Source organism: Canis aureus, chromosome 5, assembly GCF_053574225.1.
Source record: "Canis aureus isolate CA01 chromosome 5, VMU_Caureus_v.1.0, whole genome shotgun sequence".
Taxonomy (NCBI): domain Eukaryota; kingdom Metazoa; phylum Chordata; class Mammalia; order Carnivora; family Canidae; genus Canis; species Canis aureus.
Window position 1 is genome coordinate 80,073,425 of NC_135615.1, and position 20,005 is coordinate 80,093,429.

General features: G+C 53.0%; 1 protein-coding gene and 1 long non-coding RNA gene across 5 annotated transcripts in view; both read left to right on the forward strand.

Moving 5' to 3' along the window:
- The window catches only part of LOC144314819 (uncharacterized), a 21,415-nt gene extending 8,479 nt beyond the window's left edge, over positions 1-12,936 (forward strand). Inside the window, exons 2-3 of the long non-coding RNA XR_013380675.1 lie at positions 8,609-8,750; positions 9,442-12,936. This is a non-coding gene — a long non-coding RNA (uncharacterized LOC144314819). The remainder of the gene's footprint in view (positions 1-8,608; positions 8,751-9,441) is intronic.
- Positions 1-20,005, forward strand: part of CAPZB (capping actin protein of muscle Z-line subunit beta) — a 130,406-nt gene that overhangs the window by 77,938 nt on the left and 32,463 nt on the right. For all 4 annotated transcript variants that reach the window (XM_077899379.1, XM_077899380.1, XM_077899377.1 and 1 more), the window contains exons 3-4: positions 12,946-13,067; positions 18,652-18,765. In XM_077899379.1, coding sequence (XP_077755505.1) covers positions 12,946-13,067; positions 18,652-18,765 — 236 coding nt within the window. The remainder of the gene's footprint in view (positions 1-12,945; positions 13,068-18,651; positions 18,766-20,005) is intronic.

Genomic DNA, 20,005 nt, shown 5'->3' on the forward strand with positions numbered 1-20,005 from the left:
GAAGAAGATACCTGTGGTTCTTGTCCACCAGAGCTGGGAGGCATAATTCCTCAGAAATACACGAAGACCCCTTTCTTGGCTTTACCTTGCCTGTGGGGGGTAGGGTCCTCTGGCTTCTGCATTATAGGAAGCGTGTGGCATCCTGTTGTTGGTGGACCCAAGGAAGCAGTGCTTTAGGTAACGTTTGGAGAGCTTTCACTGAGGTCTGAAGACTTAGGTTAGGTCCTGCCTTCTGGTGGATGAGAAACAGTGAGACAGAATAGTGAGTTGGAAAAAGAGTCCGCTTCCCCAGGACCTAGAGAGCCAGAAGGCATTTCCTTTCTGAGAGCCACTGAGGCAGCACAGCTTGGCAGGCCCCAACCCTGGGTGAGGAGTGCCTGGTCACCCCTGTGGCACACATCTGGTTTGGGGAACAGATGAAAAGTCCTTGAGAGCAGTAAGGCCCGCCTGGCTTGCTTTTCCCCGACAGAGTCGGTCTGGAGTGTGAGCTAGGACATGGAGCAGCCTGCACATCCTTTGGGTGCCTGGGAGTTCTGACGTGTGTCTGTCACCAGGCCCTTAAAAAGCCAGTGGCGTGCTAACTGCCAGTGACCAGGTCTCCGACGAATGAAGGGGACACCATAGTTGATGAAGATCTGTGTCGTGGGCAATAGGAAATCCCGGGCTTCCCTTTAGTGAGTAGAATTAGGGTGGGAGGCTCAGGGGTGGGAAAGCATCCTGGAAGAGAGCAGAGAGGGAGTAATGTAGGTTCTGTGTACAGATAGAGAAATTTCTGATGGACTTGGACTTGGAACCTATGGTCGGGAGCCCGTTTCTTCTCCCTCGGGCTGTGCCCCTCATAGGCAGGCCCAACTCTTAATCACTCTTGGGTGGCCAGCAGTGCCACACTTAGTAGATGTGGGTTTGGTTTTAGGACGAACATCACAAACTTCTGATGAGCTTGCAAAGCCATTTCCTGGAGGGTCATAGAGATGAGTACGTAGTCTGTCTCGAACTGTGAGACTTTGCAGGGTCTATGGTTCAAATGAACCTTGCTGGTCATCTGGTCAAGTTACTTTCAGACATTTCTTAAATCGGTAGAACCCTTTTTCAAGCTATATCTTATATAGAACTGGCATGAAACAGAGAGTGGTGGGTGGGCCTTCTTACCCTGTCCCCCACCTTCTTACCCCTCCCTCCACCAGCACCCACCAGACATCTCTCCTCTGCCTCGGAGAACCAAAAGGACCATCAAATGATCTATTCCCATTTCATTAGAGATTCAGCTCTGAATTCCTGGCTGGTAGTGCATCCCCTACAATGTGCTGCGCTAATTTATTAATTTATTTTGACGTAGGAAAGCTCTGGGTCGTAAGAGTCAGTAGTCCAGTAGCTATTGAACGTGAAATAAAAAGGTAACACTGCCTCTGGTCCCTGATGCCCAGAGTCACTGCTTACTACCCCAAACTTAGATCACATAACATACTCTGCTGAAAACACAAACTGATCTTTTTTGCATTTGCATTGAACTTCGAGTTCCCTGGGTATATCTGTGCTCTCCACCTGGGACATTCTCTCTTGATTCACCTTTGTTTTTAAACAACAGCTTTATGGAGGTAGAGTCCACATTCTGTTAAATTCACCCTTTTAAAGTGTGTGTTTCATTGGTTTTTAGAATATTCACAGAGTTGCGCAGCCATCCGTCTCCCACACCTTGCTCCTGTGGCCAGGGGTGCTCCCCTTCTTTGCCTCAGTCCCACAGGCTTCGGCTTCTCAGGTCTTGCCTGGACTCTGCCCTGTTCCTTCTGCCTTCCTGAGGAGCTCTGGGCAGCCCTCCTCTCCGTTTCCATAGCATCCAGGACTCCCTGTCCATAGCACCTACTGTGTGGCTATGTCATTTGTGCCCCTCTCTCTCCTCCTAGACGTTGAGCTCCATGTGGGTGGGGACACTGTACTTAACCCCTCATACAGTTAGGTGGGATTAGGTGGAGCTATACATTTGAATTGTATCTCTTAATGGGCCAAAGTGGAGAGGAGCTCTTGATCCTAAAGGCCTAGCCAATGAAGGGGATGCATCGGTGGCTCTTAAGTGGAGCTGACTTCCCCAGTAGGAAGAGTTATAGATTTTTCTTTGTCCATGCGTGGTCATTTTCTCTGGATGACTCAGTGAAATTAAAACCTGATGAGACATCCATCCAATGGAAGGAATCCAGTGGGAAACGTTGTGGCCAGCCAGCCAAGACGGTTTTATGCAAAAAGGGGGGGGCAGAAGGCCCTGACTTGTTCTGAGTATGCCTCACATAACGTGGCACATCAGTGTTGGCCTCGAGCCCCGCTCAGACACACAAACACAGCACGAACAATTCCACTTGAAAGGAACCGGCCGCATCCCTGGAATTTTGGTAGACTGTTAGGGTTGTTTAGAAGTTTGTGGTCTTGAGAGTTTGGGGAGAATATGTGGTGAAAAGAGCCGGAACTCTGGCAGATGACTCAGTGGCTGCGTGGCTCCAAGCCCCTCTGCTTCCCAGGATCATTGGCCTCTCGGGGTGGCTGTAGGGACCTTGAGGGTGAGCTGTACCCAGGCCTGGCTCGCTGTGAGCCTCAGCAGGTGGTGCTGGGGTGGCTTCTATTGGTCTACCGCACCCGCTCTGGAAATCCTGTTCCTTGAGCCATGGTGAACCCTCCCAGGTCAGCAGGAAAGAACCTTTCTGCATTTCACCAGCGTTGTCCATCTGGCAGCTCGCTTCTCATTCGGGCGGCATATGCCCGTTGTCAGATTTCCCTTCCAGAATCTCGTTTCATGGATCTCCGCGCCCCTTCGCAGCTTTCAGGAAGGCTGGAACACGGAGGCTTCAACGCACGTTTCAGAGAGCCCGAGGCCAGGCCCAGACCTGAATGCCCAGTGATGAGGAAGCGGGCTGGTTCTTCTTTCGCCTTCCACCGTGAGAGCTCGCTGCTTTACCCCGGCGGCTGTGATAGGGACCTAATCATGCAAAACCCACTCTTGCCGGGTCCTTGTCTCTGCCCTGCTGTCCAGCTGGTGATCCTTTCAGCTGAGATGGTTTTGTGCTGCGGTTTCCTGTCAGGCCGTGTGGCCGCTGTACCTTCCTGTGCCTCAGCATCTTCCTCTGTGAGCGCTACTCGTTTGGGGTGACAGTAAGGCCGCAGCGTGCTGCAGGGTCCCACGGCAGGGAAGTGAGACAGTGTGAGCAAGCGGTTCAGAGAACACCCGTGGCCGCCAGGGTCCCAGCTCGTGGAGACGGAGATGACGCTGGAGGTTCCCGGTCCTGCCACTGAAGTCACAGGGCCTTAGTGAAAACATCGTTATTCTAAACCGGTTGTTCTGTGTAGTTTCACCTGGTCTTTTCCCTGAATGATCTGACGTGATTTATAAGAATGCGGCCAATGCGGTAATCCCTTAGCAGGAGGCGGCCACAGCTCTGTGCCCACACTTGCTTTCCTCTCACGGGCCGGCCCCGGCCCCTACCATCTCCACCAAGGGGTCATCCTCTCCCCCGGGGCTGAGAACTTGCGTCTTCCTCTGCCTGGGGGTCCGGTGGTCATGGAGCCGCAGTGCCATCGTGGGTCACCGCTGTCACCCTCACTGCCAGCCAGCACCCCCATGCCCCGACCTTGGCCCCAGTCCCATCTCTGGGAGAGGCTCTGAAGCATGTTTTAGGAACCTGCTTCCCACAGAATGTGACTTGGACTCCGGGAGATCAGAACTCTGCCCGGGGGACCATGTCACCAGCACTAGGAGCCCTGCCGGCGTCAGGCCCCACCTCTGTCCCGAATGTGTGAGGCCCACAACCAAGGCCTTGTGGCCACGAGGAGCACAGGCTGGGGAATCGGCTCCTCTCTGAGGCTTTGGGGTTTCATGGGAGAGGCCAGGGGTCATTAGGTCCCCGGGGCAGGGCAGCCTTGGGCGGGATGGACTGGGGGGCACGTTGGGGCCATGGTGACTTGTGTCTGCTGACTTTTCGGCCTCTGGCTTTGCGAAGGTGTTTGTTTTGTGCTCTGTTCCTCAGGAACAAGGCCTTAATTAAGAGGAGCAGGCAGGTTAGACTGCCCTGGGTTCTCTTGACTTCCTCCACCAGAGGAGGAGTCGTGGCCCTGGCCAGGGAACGGTTAATTTAATTAGGTTCCGAGTGCCTAGTTCATCCCCTTTGGGGAAGCATAGGGTTACATGTGGACAACAGGAGCCTTGTGTGTGTGCCTGTGGTTGACTCACAGATAGTGATTTTAATTTTCCCTCAATTTGCTTTCTCTTTGTTGTGCCCCTTCCTGACCCTTCCTTTAGCAAACTCTCCTGGCCTCTTATTCCAGGCTGTGAGCTTCTAGAAGGCAAAGCTTTGGAGTCTTGAGTATGAATGGCTGAAACCCAGCCCAGGAAGTTTGCCTTTATTATTTACCTGGGGTGGTTTGGGGCACCTGTCTGAGAAGAGGAAGCGGGGAGGGACTTGTTTCTTGAGAAAGTTCTTTGTTGTAATGGCATGTGAAAAATTTGTTTCTAAGTAGAATAAAATATTTGATCAGAAATGCTTTCCTCGTGCTAGCCCTGCTGGCCAGCTTCATTTAGACACTGGGGGCACTACAGGCACCACCAGCCTCTTGAATCTGGGGTGCACACGGTTCACCATATTTTAATGTTTTCAAAATAGGGAAATTGCTTCTTACACTTAACAGGTACCTTGAATGATATTCTTGTTATACACTTTGCAACGTATAGACGTCTAATGAAGGTCATAGTTTGTACTTTCATTTAAAGAATATCATTCTTAGAGTCAAGTGACAGCTTAGTTGGAAGAGGGCTGGATCTGAGATGGGAGGGAGGGCAACCCCGTGCGTGCATGCGTGTGTGGTTGGGGTTGGTGGAGGACTGAGTAACCTTCGGTTCAACAGGTAACGACATGCTTGTTTCTGGTCCTGCTCTGCGCTGAGTTGGGGGGCTTTGGGTCTCTGCCGAGATCCACGTGTGGCTGGAGGGCTTCGTGTGGGCAGGGAGCCCCACAGCACAGTCCCTTACCGTTGCTGGCTCCCTGTCCTGGGAGGGGTGGCTTTGTGGCCACAGATTCTCCTCTCTTCCTTACACTCACCTTGGGGCCTCCTGCCCAGAGCCTGTGTGCTGGCTCCTGCTCCTACACAGTGCCCCCCTCTTTCCTTCATTTATGTGCCATCTCTGTGCCACCTCCTAAACCACTGAGTCCCCACAGTCTTGCCCTTGCCACCGGGATGGCCCCTTGTGCCTTGTCAGTGTCCAGTGGCTGGAGCGTGCTTCAGGAGAGCAGGCTGCGTGTGCCCACCTTACCTGCCCCTGTGTCCCTGGCACCTAGTACATCCCTGGGCGGGGGGGGGGGGGGGAGCCCTCAGCATCCACTGAGTGGCGTGAATTTCTCTTTGAGGCCAGTATTGTAGCCCACATTTCTGAGGTTAAGGAAGGGTACACTCAGCCAGGAAGTGGCAGACCAAGGATCTGAAGTTGTGTTTGCTTTCAAGGTTGGTGTTTTCCAGAATGCCACACTGTAGACTGTTTCTGACACCAGCATGTGTGTCGCCAAAAACACTCTTTAGTCTTATATTTCATTTTTCTGTTTATTTATTTTCATTAGTGAATAAAGGGGAGAGTTTGTAGCCTTAGAAAAAATGAAAGGAAGAAATGAAACTGTAAGCAGAGACCTCTGCTGGCCACCGGGAGCTCGGGCATGCTGACACCTGGCTGCCAGGGAGCCGGGCTTCTGATGCGGGGAGAGGGGCGCGGGGAGCGGGGCGGCCTCTGCCCAGCCCTGATTTCCCCAACATTACTCATCCGAGTGTTCGACCCAGCGAACAGGGTCTGTTTTCGATTCTTATCTCTCTGGTGGCGGGCTCGCAGCCAGCGGGCAGATCAAAAGATGGAATGTGTTCGTTTAGCTTTTTTTTTTTTTTTTTTTTTTTTTCCAGAAACAGAGGTACAAGGGCGCACTTCTTAAAGACGGGAGTGCAGTGGATTGGATTATCCATGGGGTTGAACTGGTCTGGCTTTTGTGCCTTTTTTTAAGGGTTCATCTCAAGTTTCTTTTTCTGGTTGAACAATTGTTTTCAACGTTAATAACTAATGGAGAAGGGGAAGAGGCAAAGTAGAACCACATGGCGGCACAGACACGAACCTCACTTGTGGCCGGAAACTTCTGATTTGTATCTCTTTCATGTGATCCGCTGCTGGGTTAGATAGTAGAAGAGCCTTCAGTTTGAGGCAACAGCAAGAGTGGATGTAATTTTTTTTTCTTAACCGAGCTGTTCTGTATCTCACATGTCCTGTCTTGGGCCACTGGCAAATAGCGCTGCGACTCCGGCGCAGTCTTCCTCCAAGGCCCTGTTTTGCTCTTCTTTAAAATAAGGATTCTCTAACTGTTCTATGCCTGGGGCCCTTTTGAGGATTAAAGGAGGTGTTGCCGGGAGAGTTTATAGTACAGTGCCCGGCGTGTACCACCAGATGCTGGCTGTGACTCCTGCTCATCATCCTTGGCCTCATTATTATTAAAGGATCACCTGCAGCTGTGGCTCAGGCCGTCCTAGCCTCTTTTACCGTCTACCTCCTGGGGTCTTTCCCTTCCTGTCCCAGTTCGCTTTCTTCCCCTTCCGCCCTCCTCGGGTGGCCCCCTTGGCCCCGGGGAGCCAGGTGACGGTGTCCGCTCCTCAGGTGTAGGGGGCATGGTGCCTCCTGCTCCCGGGGGTGTGGCCTCAGGAGTTTGTGGCACAGGAGAAACTGATCGGTGGAGCCCTGAACCCCCACCCCACCAGCACGGTGCTCTGGCCGGGGCAGTGCTGTTTACTGTTCCAAGTCACTTAGAATTAAGTTTAAGTCCCCCTAACAGCCTGGACTGATCTGACACCTTTGGTGTTATCCGAACATTCCTCACAAAGGCTGTTAAGCTGTTCAGATGGGCAGTTTGGACAGAAACCATCCGGCCCTCGGGTGTCGGCACCAACCACGTGTTCTCGCTCAGGGGCAGTGGAGCCGATGACACACGCACCCCGGAGTGAACTCTTGCCTTTGTTTGGACCTGTCCTTTCATTTAAATTGCTCTGCAAACTCCTGATCCTTGGGACTTAATGTGATTTCTTCCGCTGTTCTAAGCACTTGACAGGACTGAGTGGGGGCAGCTTTGGGGGTTGAGGGTAGGGAGAGCGCCGGTAACTAATTGACAACAGAGATAAACTGCCTTTATTCTGGGTGTAGAGTAAGACCTCCAATCAGTCAGCAGACTTGCTGGAGCCCCCAGCACCCCGTGCGTGTCTCTAGGCTGGGTCTAGAGAACTGGGCTCTGCTTCCCTGGGCTCGCAGCCGGTACCTGCCTGGGCGCACACTCAGTACCTGCCTGGGTGCACACTCGGTACCTGCCTGGGCTCCCACTCGGTACCTGCCTGGGCTCACACTCGGTACCTGCCTGGGCTCCCACTCGGTACCTGCCTGGGTGCACACTCGGTACCTGCCTGGGTGCACACTCGGTACCTGCCTGGGCTCCCACTCGGTACCTGCCTGGGCTCCCACTCGGTACCTGCCTGGGCGCACACTCGGTACCTGCCTGGGCTCCCACTCGGTACCTGCCTGGGCTCACATTCGGTACCTCCCTGGGCTCACACTCAGTACCTCCCTGGGCTCACACTCAGTACTCAGACTCAGAGAATGTTAAAAGTAGCGAGGAAGGAGTGAAGTGATAGCTGATGGCAGGATTAGAACAGCCATCCCCGATGCATTTGGAATTCAGTTGATCTCAGTGTTACTATAGAAATTCCAAAGAATTTGGCCTCCTGATAAAGAAGTCAGAACTTGGGCTGGGTTCTAGAGGGTGGTAGGATTTGAGAGGAGAATGAGGATGGGTTGCCAAGTTTAGCGAATAAAAATGTATGTCCTGAGTATGAGATTCATCATGTATCAGAAATTAAAAATTAACTGCCCAATCCTGTATTTTCTCCAGCAGTCCTGAAAGGGAGGATATTTTAGGCAGAAGAACACGTGTGCTAACTTGTGTGGAGAGAACAGCGAACAGGACGGTGGTGTTGGGAAGCTGCCAGCAGGAGTGGGGGGTGGGATAGAATGGAAGACAGGTTGGTGGGTGGCACTAGGTCATGACTAATGCAGCCTTGGGCAGCTGCTCTGGCACAAATCTGTGGACACACCATGCCATCCACACTTTTCAGTCCCCATGACAACCAAAGAGGATTCTTTGATCAAAGAAATAGGACTGATGGAGGAGAATGGATACAAAGGTATGGTTCACCTTGAAAGTTTACCCAAAAGGCGAAAATTGTACTTGCTTGGGCAAAGGATCGGCCGGCTGTATCACATCCCAGATGCTCTTCATGGAAGGGCACGTCCTGCGCCTTCAGGAGTTCTCTGCTTTTCTGTGCACTGCCATAACTGTGGTGACACTGTAGATGTATGTTCTTCTGAGGTTGGTTAGTACCTGGCCATGGACTTAAAAGCCCACTCACAGATCTTTAGGGGTGGCTGGGTGTGGGAGCCCAGGTAATATCACCGCTCAGAAGCTCACACAGGCGCTCTCCTGATGCCCACTGCAGCCCGGAGCCCTCACCCACACCCCTGCTTCCCTCGCAGAGAGAATATAAGCCATCTATCTCCCCTCAGACCCTGGAGCAACCTTCTGAGAAGGCCCATCCGTGAGTCGCCTGGGGGCTGATGTTCAATTGCCTGTGGGCAGCAGTGGAGTGAAAGTCAGCTTTGCCCAGACCTCCTGGGATTGGGAAGCTTCCTGACCAGGATAGGAAAGGTAGGCTGGGCAGGCCACGAGAGCGGCCCTTTAGGGGACAGCTGGTACCACAGATTGACCCTTTGCACTGCTGCCTTAGCTTTGTGCTTTGAAGAACATGAGTTACGAAATGGGAGGAGTAGAGTCCCTTCCGGTTCTTTACACTGACCTTGGAAGTTACCCTGATCTATTTGGACAGGCGGGGAGGGCTGGATCCCATTTTCTAGACCAGTGGCTGCCACATTGTTGTATTTCACAGGCCAGAAACATTTTTTTTAAAGGCGAGATGGGGGCTGGTGGAGAAAGAAAAACAGAAGAAGAGTAGATCATTAGGTTGTCAATTTTTTAAAAGATTTTATTTGAGAGCACAAGCAAGGGCAGAGGGAGAGAGAGAAGCAGACTCCCCATTGGGCAGGGAGCCCAATGCAGGGCTCAAACCCAGGACCCTGGGATCATGACCTGAGCTGAAGGCAGGTGCTTAACCAACGGAACCTCCCAGATAGCCCTGGTTGTCAGTTTTTAAATAAAAAACCAAGTAAACCTATTATTTCATAAAACTAAGGGCATCTTGATACCCTGCCCCCCAAAAGGCAGTCTCCAAATAAAAGATGAACATGTTTAACTACATGAAGAATTTTGTCATTTTGATTATAGTCTCTCTTTACCTGAAGTATTTTCACCACAGCAGTGATGGTTTTTTGTTTTTGTTAAGATTTTTAATTTGCTTATTCATAAATGAGAGACAAGAAAGAAGCAGAGAGAGACACCTGATGTGGGACTCAATCCCAGAATCCTGGGATCACAACCTGAGCCAAGGTAGACGGTCAACCATTGAGCCACCCAGGCACTCCAACAGTGACGTTCTTATTACAGACCAGCAGCAGCCGGTCTCCAGCAGAGCTTATCCAGTGCATTGGACACATGAACACCAGAGCAAAGGCTAGAACCCAGTCTCTTAGTTCCCAGTCTGGCCACCATTGCTGTGCTGCTCGGGGTCACATGGTAATAAAAATGTAGGACTTTAATTAAAATGCCAGCTCTCTTTGTCTAGGGCTTTCCCACTACCTCGCGATTCATATTTGGGGAATGTCTGGTTGGAACTACAAAGTGAAGCGGGTCCTTGTGTCCATCAGAGTTCAGTTCTTGACGGCAAACTCTTGATAAAGATCCTTACTGCACACCAATTTATTAACTTCAAAACAAAGCCAGTAGGTGTTCTGGAGGCTCCATGTGGTAAAATTCCTCCCTCCCATCCAAATACACCCGGCCCTCACTATCGCCAAGCACGGCTGCCATAGGTGCTGGGAATACAGGCCTGAACAAGGTGAAGTCCCCACCCTGGCAAAGTCTGCATTCTAAGGAGGGGAGACAGACAACAAATAAATCAGTAGACGTGTTAGCAAGAAATTACTGAAATACTTGTAATTCGTGGATTAACCTTTTGATCAGTGGTGCAGCTGAGCCTATTTTATACTGAATCCCGTTATCTTGTAAGCTTTCCTATGTGGGGGGCCGGTGGGGAAGGGGAGACAGCTTGGCTCCAGGCAGAACTGGGGATCAGAACCGGATGCTCAAAGGTCTGTTTTTATGCAGTGCCTGAAGCAGTGTGGTGAATTCAGGTGGGACCCAGTTTGACGTTGCCCTCAAAGAAGCACATACAGCAGACAATGCTGAGTACAGAGGAGGGAGGGTGGCATGTGGGTGTTCGATGCTAGCGTGTGTGCCCTCCCCCTCGTTGGGCACTGGACTGAATGCCCAGTGCAGGTCTTTTGTGATACCCCAAATCACGGTGAATAGGTTTTGCTATCCCCACATTACAGATAAGGAAATCAGGTCTTCATAGAGAAGTGAAAATGACTTGCCCAGGGTCCTAAGGGTGGTAAGTGGTAGAGTCAGGAAGTCACACTTCAGAGCCTGTTTGCTTAGCCTCTGCCACAGTCCAGGATGAATCGGGCCCCAACCATTTCAAATGGGGTTTGAAGCAGAAGTCAGGGCGCAACAGGGAAGCTAAGGCAACACTCAACAGAACAAACGGTGGTGCAAAGGGCTTGTGGTGACCAGCTGCCACATAGGTGCTCAGGACCATCCGCAGGAAAGCAAGCGATTTTCCAATCCCAGCTGCCTTGGATGGAAGCTGTTCCTTGCCTTGGCCAGGACTTCTTTCCAGGCTCTGTGGCCGTTGGTTGTTGAGCAGGGAGGTTATTTGCCGCCTTGGATGGGAGGGGGTTACTTGCTGCCACAGTGTGCCTTTGGCATGCACTGTCCCTGCTCTCAGTTGTCTGTTGAATCAGAGTTAGTCAGAGGGGGAGATTTCAGCCTCCCCTGCTTGCTTCCTGTGTAAGCCTTGGGCAGCTTAAGGACTCTGGTCCTCAACTGTCTAGTCTTTACAGACAGATGTCTGTAATGGGCATGAAGCTGCCTGCTTTACAGGAGGAGAGTGAGCTCTCAAGTGCAGTCTGCCGAGTATATGTAAAGGCCTCGCCTAATCCCTGGTACCTGGCAGACACTTGGATGTGCTAGGGGTTTGATGTGTGTGTGTGTGTGTGTGTGTGTGTGTGTGTGTGTGTGTGTGTTTTAAGATTTTATTTATTTATGCATGAGAGACACACACACAGAGAGAGAGAGAGAGAGAGAGGGGCAGAGACACAGGCAGAGGGAGAAGCAGGCTCCATGCCAGAAGCCTGACATGGGACTCAATCCCGGGTCTCCAGGATCAGGCCCTGGGCTGAAGTCGGCGCTAAACTGCTGAGCCACCCGGGCTGCCCGGGGTTTGATATTCTCATCACGAAAACTAACCTTGAAAATAGCCTCATTTGGGGCCCTTAGCTGGCTCAGTCGGTAGCACGTGTGACTCTCGATCTAGGGTTGTAAGTTTGAGCCCCATCTTCAGTGTAGAGATTACTTAAAAAATAAAATCACAAAAGACAAAAATAGCTGTGGGGGGGGTTGTGGAGGACACGGGTGGCCGTTGCAGATTGCGCCGGAGGTTAATGGTGTGGACATCTCTCACAGGCTAGAGGACCGGCAGTGGTCCATGTAGAGGAAACCGATGGTTTCACTGAGGCCAGAGTTTATGCGAGACGAGGTGACCATCTTCCAGTTGTGGCAGCCAGGGCCGTGTGAGCTGCTCCGAAGCACCTGGGGGGCTGGCAGACGGGCCCAAAGAAAGCAGCCCCCGGAGGCTGGGTGGTCTCCGAGGGGGCGGTCCCCATGTCCTCACCTTCCTGGAGGCGGTCGGGGTCTTCCAGCCGGTGGTCTGCCCCCCCCGCCGAGCGGCTCTTCTGGGTATCTTTGCCACATGACTTAACTTTTCCATTTGGAAGGGCTGTTGGTGCAGTTGGCAGCCACCATCCTGGTAAACGATATGGTGGGGCCTCCGTAAACCCAGGGCCATGAAACGAATAAGTCAGCACATTGAAAATATAGCGTGGAAGTGACTCAAGCCCGAAGGAATCCGTTTCTGAAAGTGCTGCCATCCCTTCCTGGAATATTTTGGTGGAAATGGATGTTTGAATTAGGAGGAGGCGGCCTGGTTGCTGGTGGGGCCCTGTGTCCGGTTGGGCAGGATTTGCGCTGGGAATCCGCCCCGCCTGGCCAGGCCCCGGGGCCCTCCTCCTCAGTGACGCGGCTCCGTGTGGGTCCGAGATAAGCCCGCTGGAGCTCGGCTCTGCGCGAAGCTAGTGTGAAGCACCTTTGCAGCAGGTAGGGTTGACTCTGCGAGCCAACCTGGTAATGCTTGGCCAGGGGCCTGGAAAGTATTGGAAACTCCACCCCGCACGGGAGCCGGTGGGAGTTCTCGAGCACGGTCGGGTTATTCTCAGAGTTCTTTGGATTCCTATGTATTTCAAATGTTTACCTTCTTCTCAGGACATGAGCTTGTACTTTGCCCACCAGAGACCAATACCAAGCACATACGTACTTAAACGTACCAGACCACCCTGGCGACCAGGTAATTAAAGCTGCACGCAGATTTGGAAGGAAGGCTGTGTTGGAAATCACGCTCCGCTGTAATTCAAGAACAGGTTTCTTTATGGAGGGACACAGTTGGTGTCAGACACATGTGGAAAAGAAAAGAACAGGCCCATGATTCTGGCAGAGTACCAAGGGCCAGATGTTAAATGTGCTGACCATGATGTGGCTCCGGTTGCCATTAGCCAACCTGGATTCGACGTGTTGTTTTAACCCCTGGCTCTGCCTTTTCCTTCCTTCGCGCCAGGTCCCCAGTCTGTGTGAAGATCTCCTGTCTTCTGTTGACCAGCCCCTGAAAATCGCCAGAGACAAGGTGGTGGGAAAGGATTACCTTTTGTGTGACTACAACAGAGATGGGGACTCGTACAGGTGAGCTGCCAGGCCGGGGCCAGGCGCAGTCCCTGTCGCCTGGGACCACTGAAGTCCGGCCGTCCTTCTGTCTGTCTGTCCTCCCTATCTCCCTCCCCACTTCCCTTCCTCCCATCCTTCCTTCCGTCCAGTCCAGCAGTAGACGTTTGTGGAGTGCCTCCAGTAGAAGCGTTGGAGACTCGGCATGGAACAAAGGGCCCCTGCCCTGGCAGAGCTTCCAGTCTAACAGGAGAAGGCTGTCGTTACCACACGGTAGTGGCAGGAAGTCCTGCTAAGTTTGCAGGGTGTAGGGTGTGCATAAGGTGGGGATCTGGAGCACGAGGAGGGCCTATGTGGGTCAGGGACGTCGGAATGAAGCTTGGTCCACTACATACACGACTTTCTTTGTCTTCCATCACCATGCTGAGGGCTTGGACAATGAGGTAGTCATTAGTCCCTGCCCTGAGCGATCACTATTCTAGATCGGGGGATGCACAGGGATGCACTTAGTGGCGGGATGCCGTGTGCTGTGATGCATGCCGCCAGGGCCAAGCTTATTCAGAATTTGAGGGTAGCATGGAAGAGGCTGGGGAAGCTCCAGGATAATTTCCTGAAGGAAGTAATGTCCGAGCTAGGTTTTTAAGGGTGTCTAGGAGTTCTTCCTATTAAGAAAGATCAGGAATCCCTAAACTAGCCACCATTTCTGTGGTGGATTGCTGTAGTCAGTGCCTCGGAGAATGGTGGAGGAATGCAGTCTGCTTTAGGTTTATTTAGAGACCACTGAACCTGGGCTGAGTCTTAAAGATTCAGCTTAATGTTCTTTTGGGGGCCAGGGGCAGGGTCTGAGAGGGGGAAGCAGGGAGAGATGCGTGGAGTCAGCCGACCTCAGCTCCGAACCAGCACTGCCGTTTTGACAGATTACTTGTTATGTCTGGTCTTTTGTTTTCTCACATACAATCTGGAAATAAGAGGATCCATTCTTTGAGCGAATGCACGGGGACCTCTCTGTAAGCGTGCACTGTACGTGTTGGCCCCGAGTCCAAGTCCCTCTTCTGTGGGGCTTCCATCCCAGTGAGGACACCAGGTCGCTGGCAATGCCAAAATGATAGGGACCCGGGAAGGTGAGTCGGAAGGAGAGGCGGGGCGGAAGGTCAGGGAAGGCACGTCTGTGAGTGGTAATACGTGAGCTGAGACGTGGAGATGAGACAGCCGGGTAACGCACCGTCGGGGTGTCAGGTCCCCGTGGGAGCCAAGCCGGTGGGGCTCCAGCTTGGCTGGGAGGCCGGAGCGGGGGTGAGGTCAGAGGTGCAGCAGGGCAGGTGGCGCCAGGCCGTGAAGGATGCAGCAGAGTCACCGGGGGTTACCAGAACTGACACACACCACGTGTTCCAAAACGGAACTGGGTGTGAATCACAGAGATTTCATTAATACTGACTTTTCAGAGAGACCAGATGAATGTTTTATAATCATGTCCCTTTGCCAGCTTCGGATGGAAGTTAGGTGAAAAATAGATTTGGGCCTCGTCCAGACCAGAGACCTGAGTGGAGATGGCGAGCAGTTGTCGGACTGGAGGTCCCTCCTGAGAGCAGGGCCAGCAGCCGCACATGTCCCGGGGGTGGGGACACAGTGGTGGAGGGTGACCCCAAGGCTTCAGGCCTGGGCAGCCGGAAGGCGGGAGCCACTGTGTGTTGAGGTGAGGAAGACCCTGGGAGGACCTGCTCAGGGGCCATTGGAAGCCTGAGATGTCCGTTCAGTGGCAGTGGAGGTGTCCCGGAGGCTGTGGGTAGCCGCAAGCTCCAGGAGCGAGGGCAGGACGAGGGGGAGATGCAGAGGCAGGAAGGCCCCAAGTGGAGGTGCTGAGGCCCCCCCGGGGTAGATTGGGTCTCACTTGGGAGGGCCAGTCTCTGTGCAGGTCGCAAGCATAGCGCCAGGTCCCGTCCTCACTGGAGAGAGGTCTGTGGCAGCACCAGATGCTCTGACATGAGGCGACATGTGGCCGACATGATCCAGGGAGAGGTGATCCTTGAACTGAGTCTTGCTCACTCAGCTTCATTGTATTTCTTCTTTGTTTCTTTTCTTTCTCTTTCTTTTCTTTTCTTTTTTTCTTTTCTCTTCTTTTCTTTCTTCATAAGAGACACAGACAGAGGGAGAAGCAGGCTCCCTGCAGGGAGCCCGATGCGGGACTCGATCCCAAGACTCCAGGGTCACGCCCTGAGCCGAAGGCAGACGCTCAACCACTGAGCCACCTAGGCATCCCGTATTTCTTCTTTCCACCTGAAAACTCCAGTTGGCCGTGTACAGCAGCTGCTCCCCAGCAGCCCGTGGACGGCTGGAATGGTTTCCGTATCCAGTACCCAGGACCGGGCCAGGCTTCCGGGGACTTGGTGCCCACAGCGCCTCTAGGTTGCCCCACCAACTCCCGCATTCCTGGGGCACTGCCAGGGGCCGGGGGGGCCTCAGCCACCGAGGAGCCCAGGGTGTCAGGGCACAGGACTGTTCTTTCCTTTCCCCCCTCCTCAGTATAAAACTTCAAGGTCTTCTGATTCTCTCCACACATTTCCATCCTAACTGTGTTTGATCGTTTGCTTAAATAAGATCCTTATGGCGTGACCACTGCCAGCAGCACTGTTTGAAACCTGTTAGCTCAAACAAAAAGCATTCTCGGAGGGAAATGAAAGCCCTGACTTTTGAAATCTACCCGTTCCTGTCCATCTGTCTTTTTTCAAATGGCCTCCATTTAAGCTCTTAAATGTGTTCTGAGTGCCCCTTCCACTAAGAATATCCTGGGTAATGTTATGATTTTTTCCCCCAGCTACAATTACCCCGGCTCCAGGACTAACAGCTTCAAATGCTGTCGTCTGTGAGCCAGGAGAAATGTGAGTTACAGGCTTCTTGAAAATCCAGGGCCCCAGCCTGCAGGAGAGATGGACTCTTGTGTCTCATCAGGTCACCACTAAATGAAAGCCAGTTGGAGAGGGTCTTCCAGGCCCACAGGAAGGCGAGGGCTGTTTAGCTGGGGGAGCAAAGGTCAGGTCTGGGGGTACTAAGACGTCCTGAAGGGGGCATGTGGGGGAGGGGGCCCGGGTCTCATCCCCTAGCCTCTGGCAAGTGCAGGTCCTGAGCCTGTGGCCTTGTGTCCAAATCAGTACCCTTCCACTGAATCTTTGTCTCAGGAGCTGCCAGGAGGCCTTTTTTGTTGTTGTTAAGTGCTTAGGTGTCCCTCAGAAAAAGCAGAAGGTGGCTCCTTCTCTTTGGTTTGGAGGACCACCAGCAGAGTCCCCCCCCTTGGGTCTTTCTTTCCCACCCTGAGCCATGAGGCTAAGGCCTGGGAGCCCTGTGCTGGGGTGGCAGGTGTGGACAGGGTGGGCTTCTTCCCCACACACCCTTGCACCCTAGAGAAGGGAAGGGAAGAGCTGTGGCAGGTGCAGGAATCCACATCCATATGTGAAAGTGAGGGGCCAGGGCGGGGTGTAGCTTCTGGGGCTGTGGGGGTAAGGATTTCTTCATCCTTTAACAGCTTTCTTGAAGCCATGGTTGAGTGCCAGGCTCTATTCTGGGTGCCAAGCAAACGGTGGAGAACAAGACCGGAAAGACTAGCCCTCTTGGAACCTCTGTTCCAGAACTGATTACATTAATTCAAGTAAAGTAGCCACTAGCCTAGCCGCATCTCACATACTCTGTAGCCTCCTGAACCTCCTGTCCATTTTGGACAACGCTGATAGAGAACATTTCTGTCCTCGAGGAAAGTTCTCTGAGGCAGCAAAGTTTTGGAGGATGAAGAAGACAGGTTATAATAAGAACAGATGCATCAGCCGTGCTCTGGAAGGGAGAGGCCCCTCAGTGGGGTTGCGAGGGTGCCCAGTGTCAGCTTCATAGCTGCCCCCTGAAGCCACGTAGGCCCTGGTTTATGGGACAGCTCTTTCTCATGTCCTGTGCCCAGTCTGGGTCGTCACAGGGCTGGCTGCTGGTCATGGGGCAGAAGGGAGCATCTTACCCCATTGTTGAAAAGTCTCCGTACCAACAGTGAGGAGAGCAGTGGAGTGAGAGAGTCTGCCTGGAAAGAAAGGTTTCCAAAGGCTCCTTGAGCTTCGAAGTGGTCAGGGCTACTGCTGCTTCCTCTTGGGAACCAGGCGCAGTGACTCCTTCCCTGCTCGCCCTTGGTGGCCCAGCAGCCGAGGAGCTGGGATCTCCGTGGAGGCAGCTTGGGGGAGCGACCACCCGGCTCACGGCCCACTCTCTGGTTCCATACTTGTGATGTGATGTGCCGATGTAGGTGCCGGGGGTGGGAGGGGGGTGTACCAGTTCCCTAGAAGAATGATGTGCGTGCACGGAATTCATTAAAACTGGGGTTCTGAGGACCATGATCCCTTTTTCCATAACATGAATCCCAATTGAAAGGTTCTTTTGAGGCTTCTGTGAGGCAAAAGTTGCTTGTCAGCAGGGAATACGGAAAAGGCAGCAGAGACACTGAGAGGTTTCCATCCAGGAGTGGGGAGGACTTTGTCCACAGCCCATGGCACCACTGCCACCCTCCATTCCTCTCACCTTTTCCTTCTCGTTCTTTCTCTGAACTCAACCCGCAGGAATTAACAAGTAGGTACTTTCACTAGAACCCCCGTTTCCAAGTATCCCTGTCATTAAATGCTTTCCTCATGTGGCAAAATACATTTTTTTTTTTAATGCAGCAAGTCTTTGGGCTGGAAAAAGAGAGGCTGTTTCTCATTACTTAGCAGTCTTTTTTTCTTTCTTTTTTTTTTTAAGATGTCATTTATTTATTGAGAGAGAACAAGTGTGCGTGCACACAGGCACATGAGCGGGGGCGGGGGGGAAGGACAGAGGGAGAGAGACTCTCAAGCAGACTCCTGTTGAGCACGGAGCCTGACACGGGGCTCGATCCCACGACCCTGAGATCATGATCTGAGCCAAAACCAAGAGTGGGACAGTCAAGCAGCTCAGCCCCCCAGGCGCCCCAGCTTAGCAGTCTTTGTGCCCATGGTCTCGGGTGTTGGGAAGGCTGTCCCGTCCCCCGTGAGGACCCCTCAGGTTTTCTCACAGGTAGTCAGCAGCTACCTGCCTGCCTCCATGACCAGCAGCTCTCAGTCCTTAGCTGCATAGAAAGATCTTTGGGGTAAGAGTTTATCCAGAGCTGCTGGCAGGTCCCGGAGGCCAGAGGGGCATCTGTTGATCCATACAATGGTGAAAACAGAGGAAACTTAGGAGAAGAGTGAGGAGCTGTCACGACATTGACAGCACAGACCAGGCTGTGGTCTGGCACTTGGTATATTTTCTCCTCTGTCCCTCACAACAGCCCTGCGGGTAGCACATGGTAGCCTCATTTTACAGGCTCGGAGAAGTCAAGACACTTGCCGGAGGTACACGGCTCATGAGAGGTGGCACTGGAGGTTCATGCCGGGGCCAGTCTGCCTCCGAGCCCTTGCTCGGCAAACCTCGAGAAAGCTGTGTGTGTTGCAGGGCCTGGAAACATCTTTGCTGTGGGTAGTGGCCTTGCCTCTGAAACGTCAGACAGCCGGAGCTCAGGCTCACGGCTCACAGGCCACCTCTCCGGGAATGATTGGTGTTATTTCCTTCTCCTTCCTCCCCTCAGGTCACCATGGAGTAACAAGTATGACCCTCCTTTGGAAGACGGGGCCATGCCTTCTGCTCGGCTGAGAAAGCTGGAGGTGGAAGCCAACAATGCCTTTGACCAGTATCGAGACCTGTGAGTTACTTCCTCCCTTCCCACTTCAGCGCTTGTGATTTAGATAAGTGAGTCCCAAGGGAGGGTGGGAGCAGGCCAGGCAGCCTTCCTTGAACCCTGTCACCTGGCTCACCTCGCCAGTGATAACTGAGCGCTCACGGCGGGCCGCTGGGCACTAGCCTGGTGACTGGGTCAGGGATGAGGCGACTCGGCAGTGGAGCACTCTCGTGCGCAGACCTGCGTGTGCAGGTCCCACGTTGTGCTTCCTCGTGGTCGCAGGTACCCCTGGGCCAGCACACACTCTGCACGTCCTCTCAGACCCTCACAAACATGAGAGCTCTTTTAGTCCTCATCGTTCAGATGAAGAAGTTAAGGCCCAGGAGGATCCGGGCATTTGTCTGAGGCAAGAGGACCCCAGCCTGTCTGTTTCCAGGGCCCCTCTGTTTTTCCATCCTGTGTGCCCCGACCAGTCGTGCCTGGGGCTCAGAGACCCCCACCTCAGCTGAGGCCCTTGCACGCTCTGACCCACCGTGTCGCTGACTCCTGAGTTCTTTAGGGCCTAGTCCCTGTCTTGGAAGGTGTTTTTGCTGGGTCTGCATAGATTCCCACCTCCCTTTCCTGCTTCCCCCCGGTCCTGCCACCCACCATAGCACCAAAAAGAGCAGCCACTTACCGACTGGCCTTGCAAAGAAGGGCTCTGGAGAAGCTTAGCCTCTGACACAGTCCTTCCTTGACCGGTAGAATCTCATTGGAAATTCAGGTCTGTACTGAACACAGAGCACAGCTGTGAAAGGCACGGCTCCACCACACAGACTCGGTCGTTTCTGTGAAGGGCCGGACAGCGTGGTCAGAGTGTCGGCGTGGCGGGTTGTAGGAGCCTCTGTTTACTTTGAGTGTTTTCTTGTTTTACGTGTATTATCCTCTGAAAGTGTAAAAACCCAAAAAATAGACAATAAAATAAAAACATGAAAACCACCTCTTGAGCCTTGAGGTGGGTGGGCTTTGACCCTGGGCTGGTCATTTCCCCACCGGGACTTAGGGTCTGGGCAAGAAAGTGGAAGCAGGAGAAGCAAAGCACCTGAAGTGCTGGAACCATTGTCCGGAACTGTTGGCAGCACGCGTGGTGTGGGGATTCAGGACTCCGTCCCGCAGGCACTTGGAATGGCTTTCTGGCTCTTAGCAGATTTGGTAAAACACCCTAAAGAATTTCTCATAGGAACTGGCTTGGGAGGAAAAGTGCCACTTCTCAGCCTGACCTGCA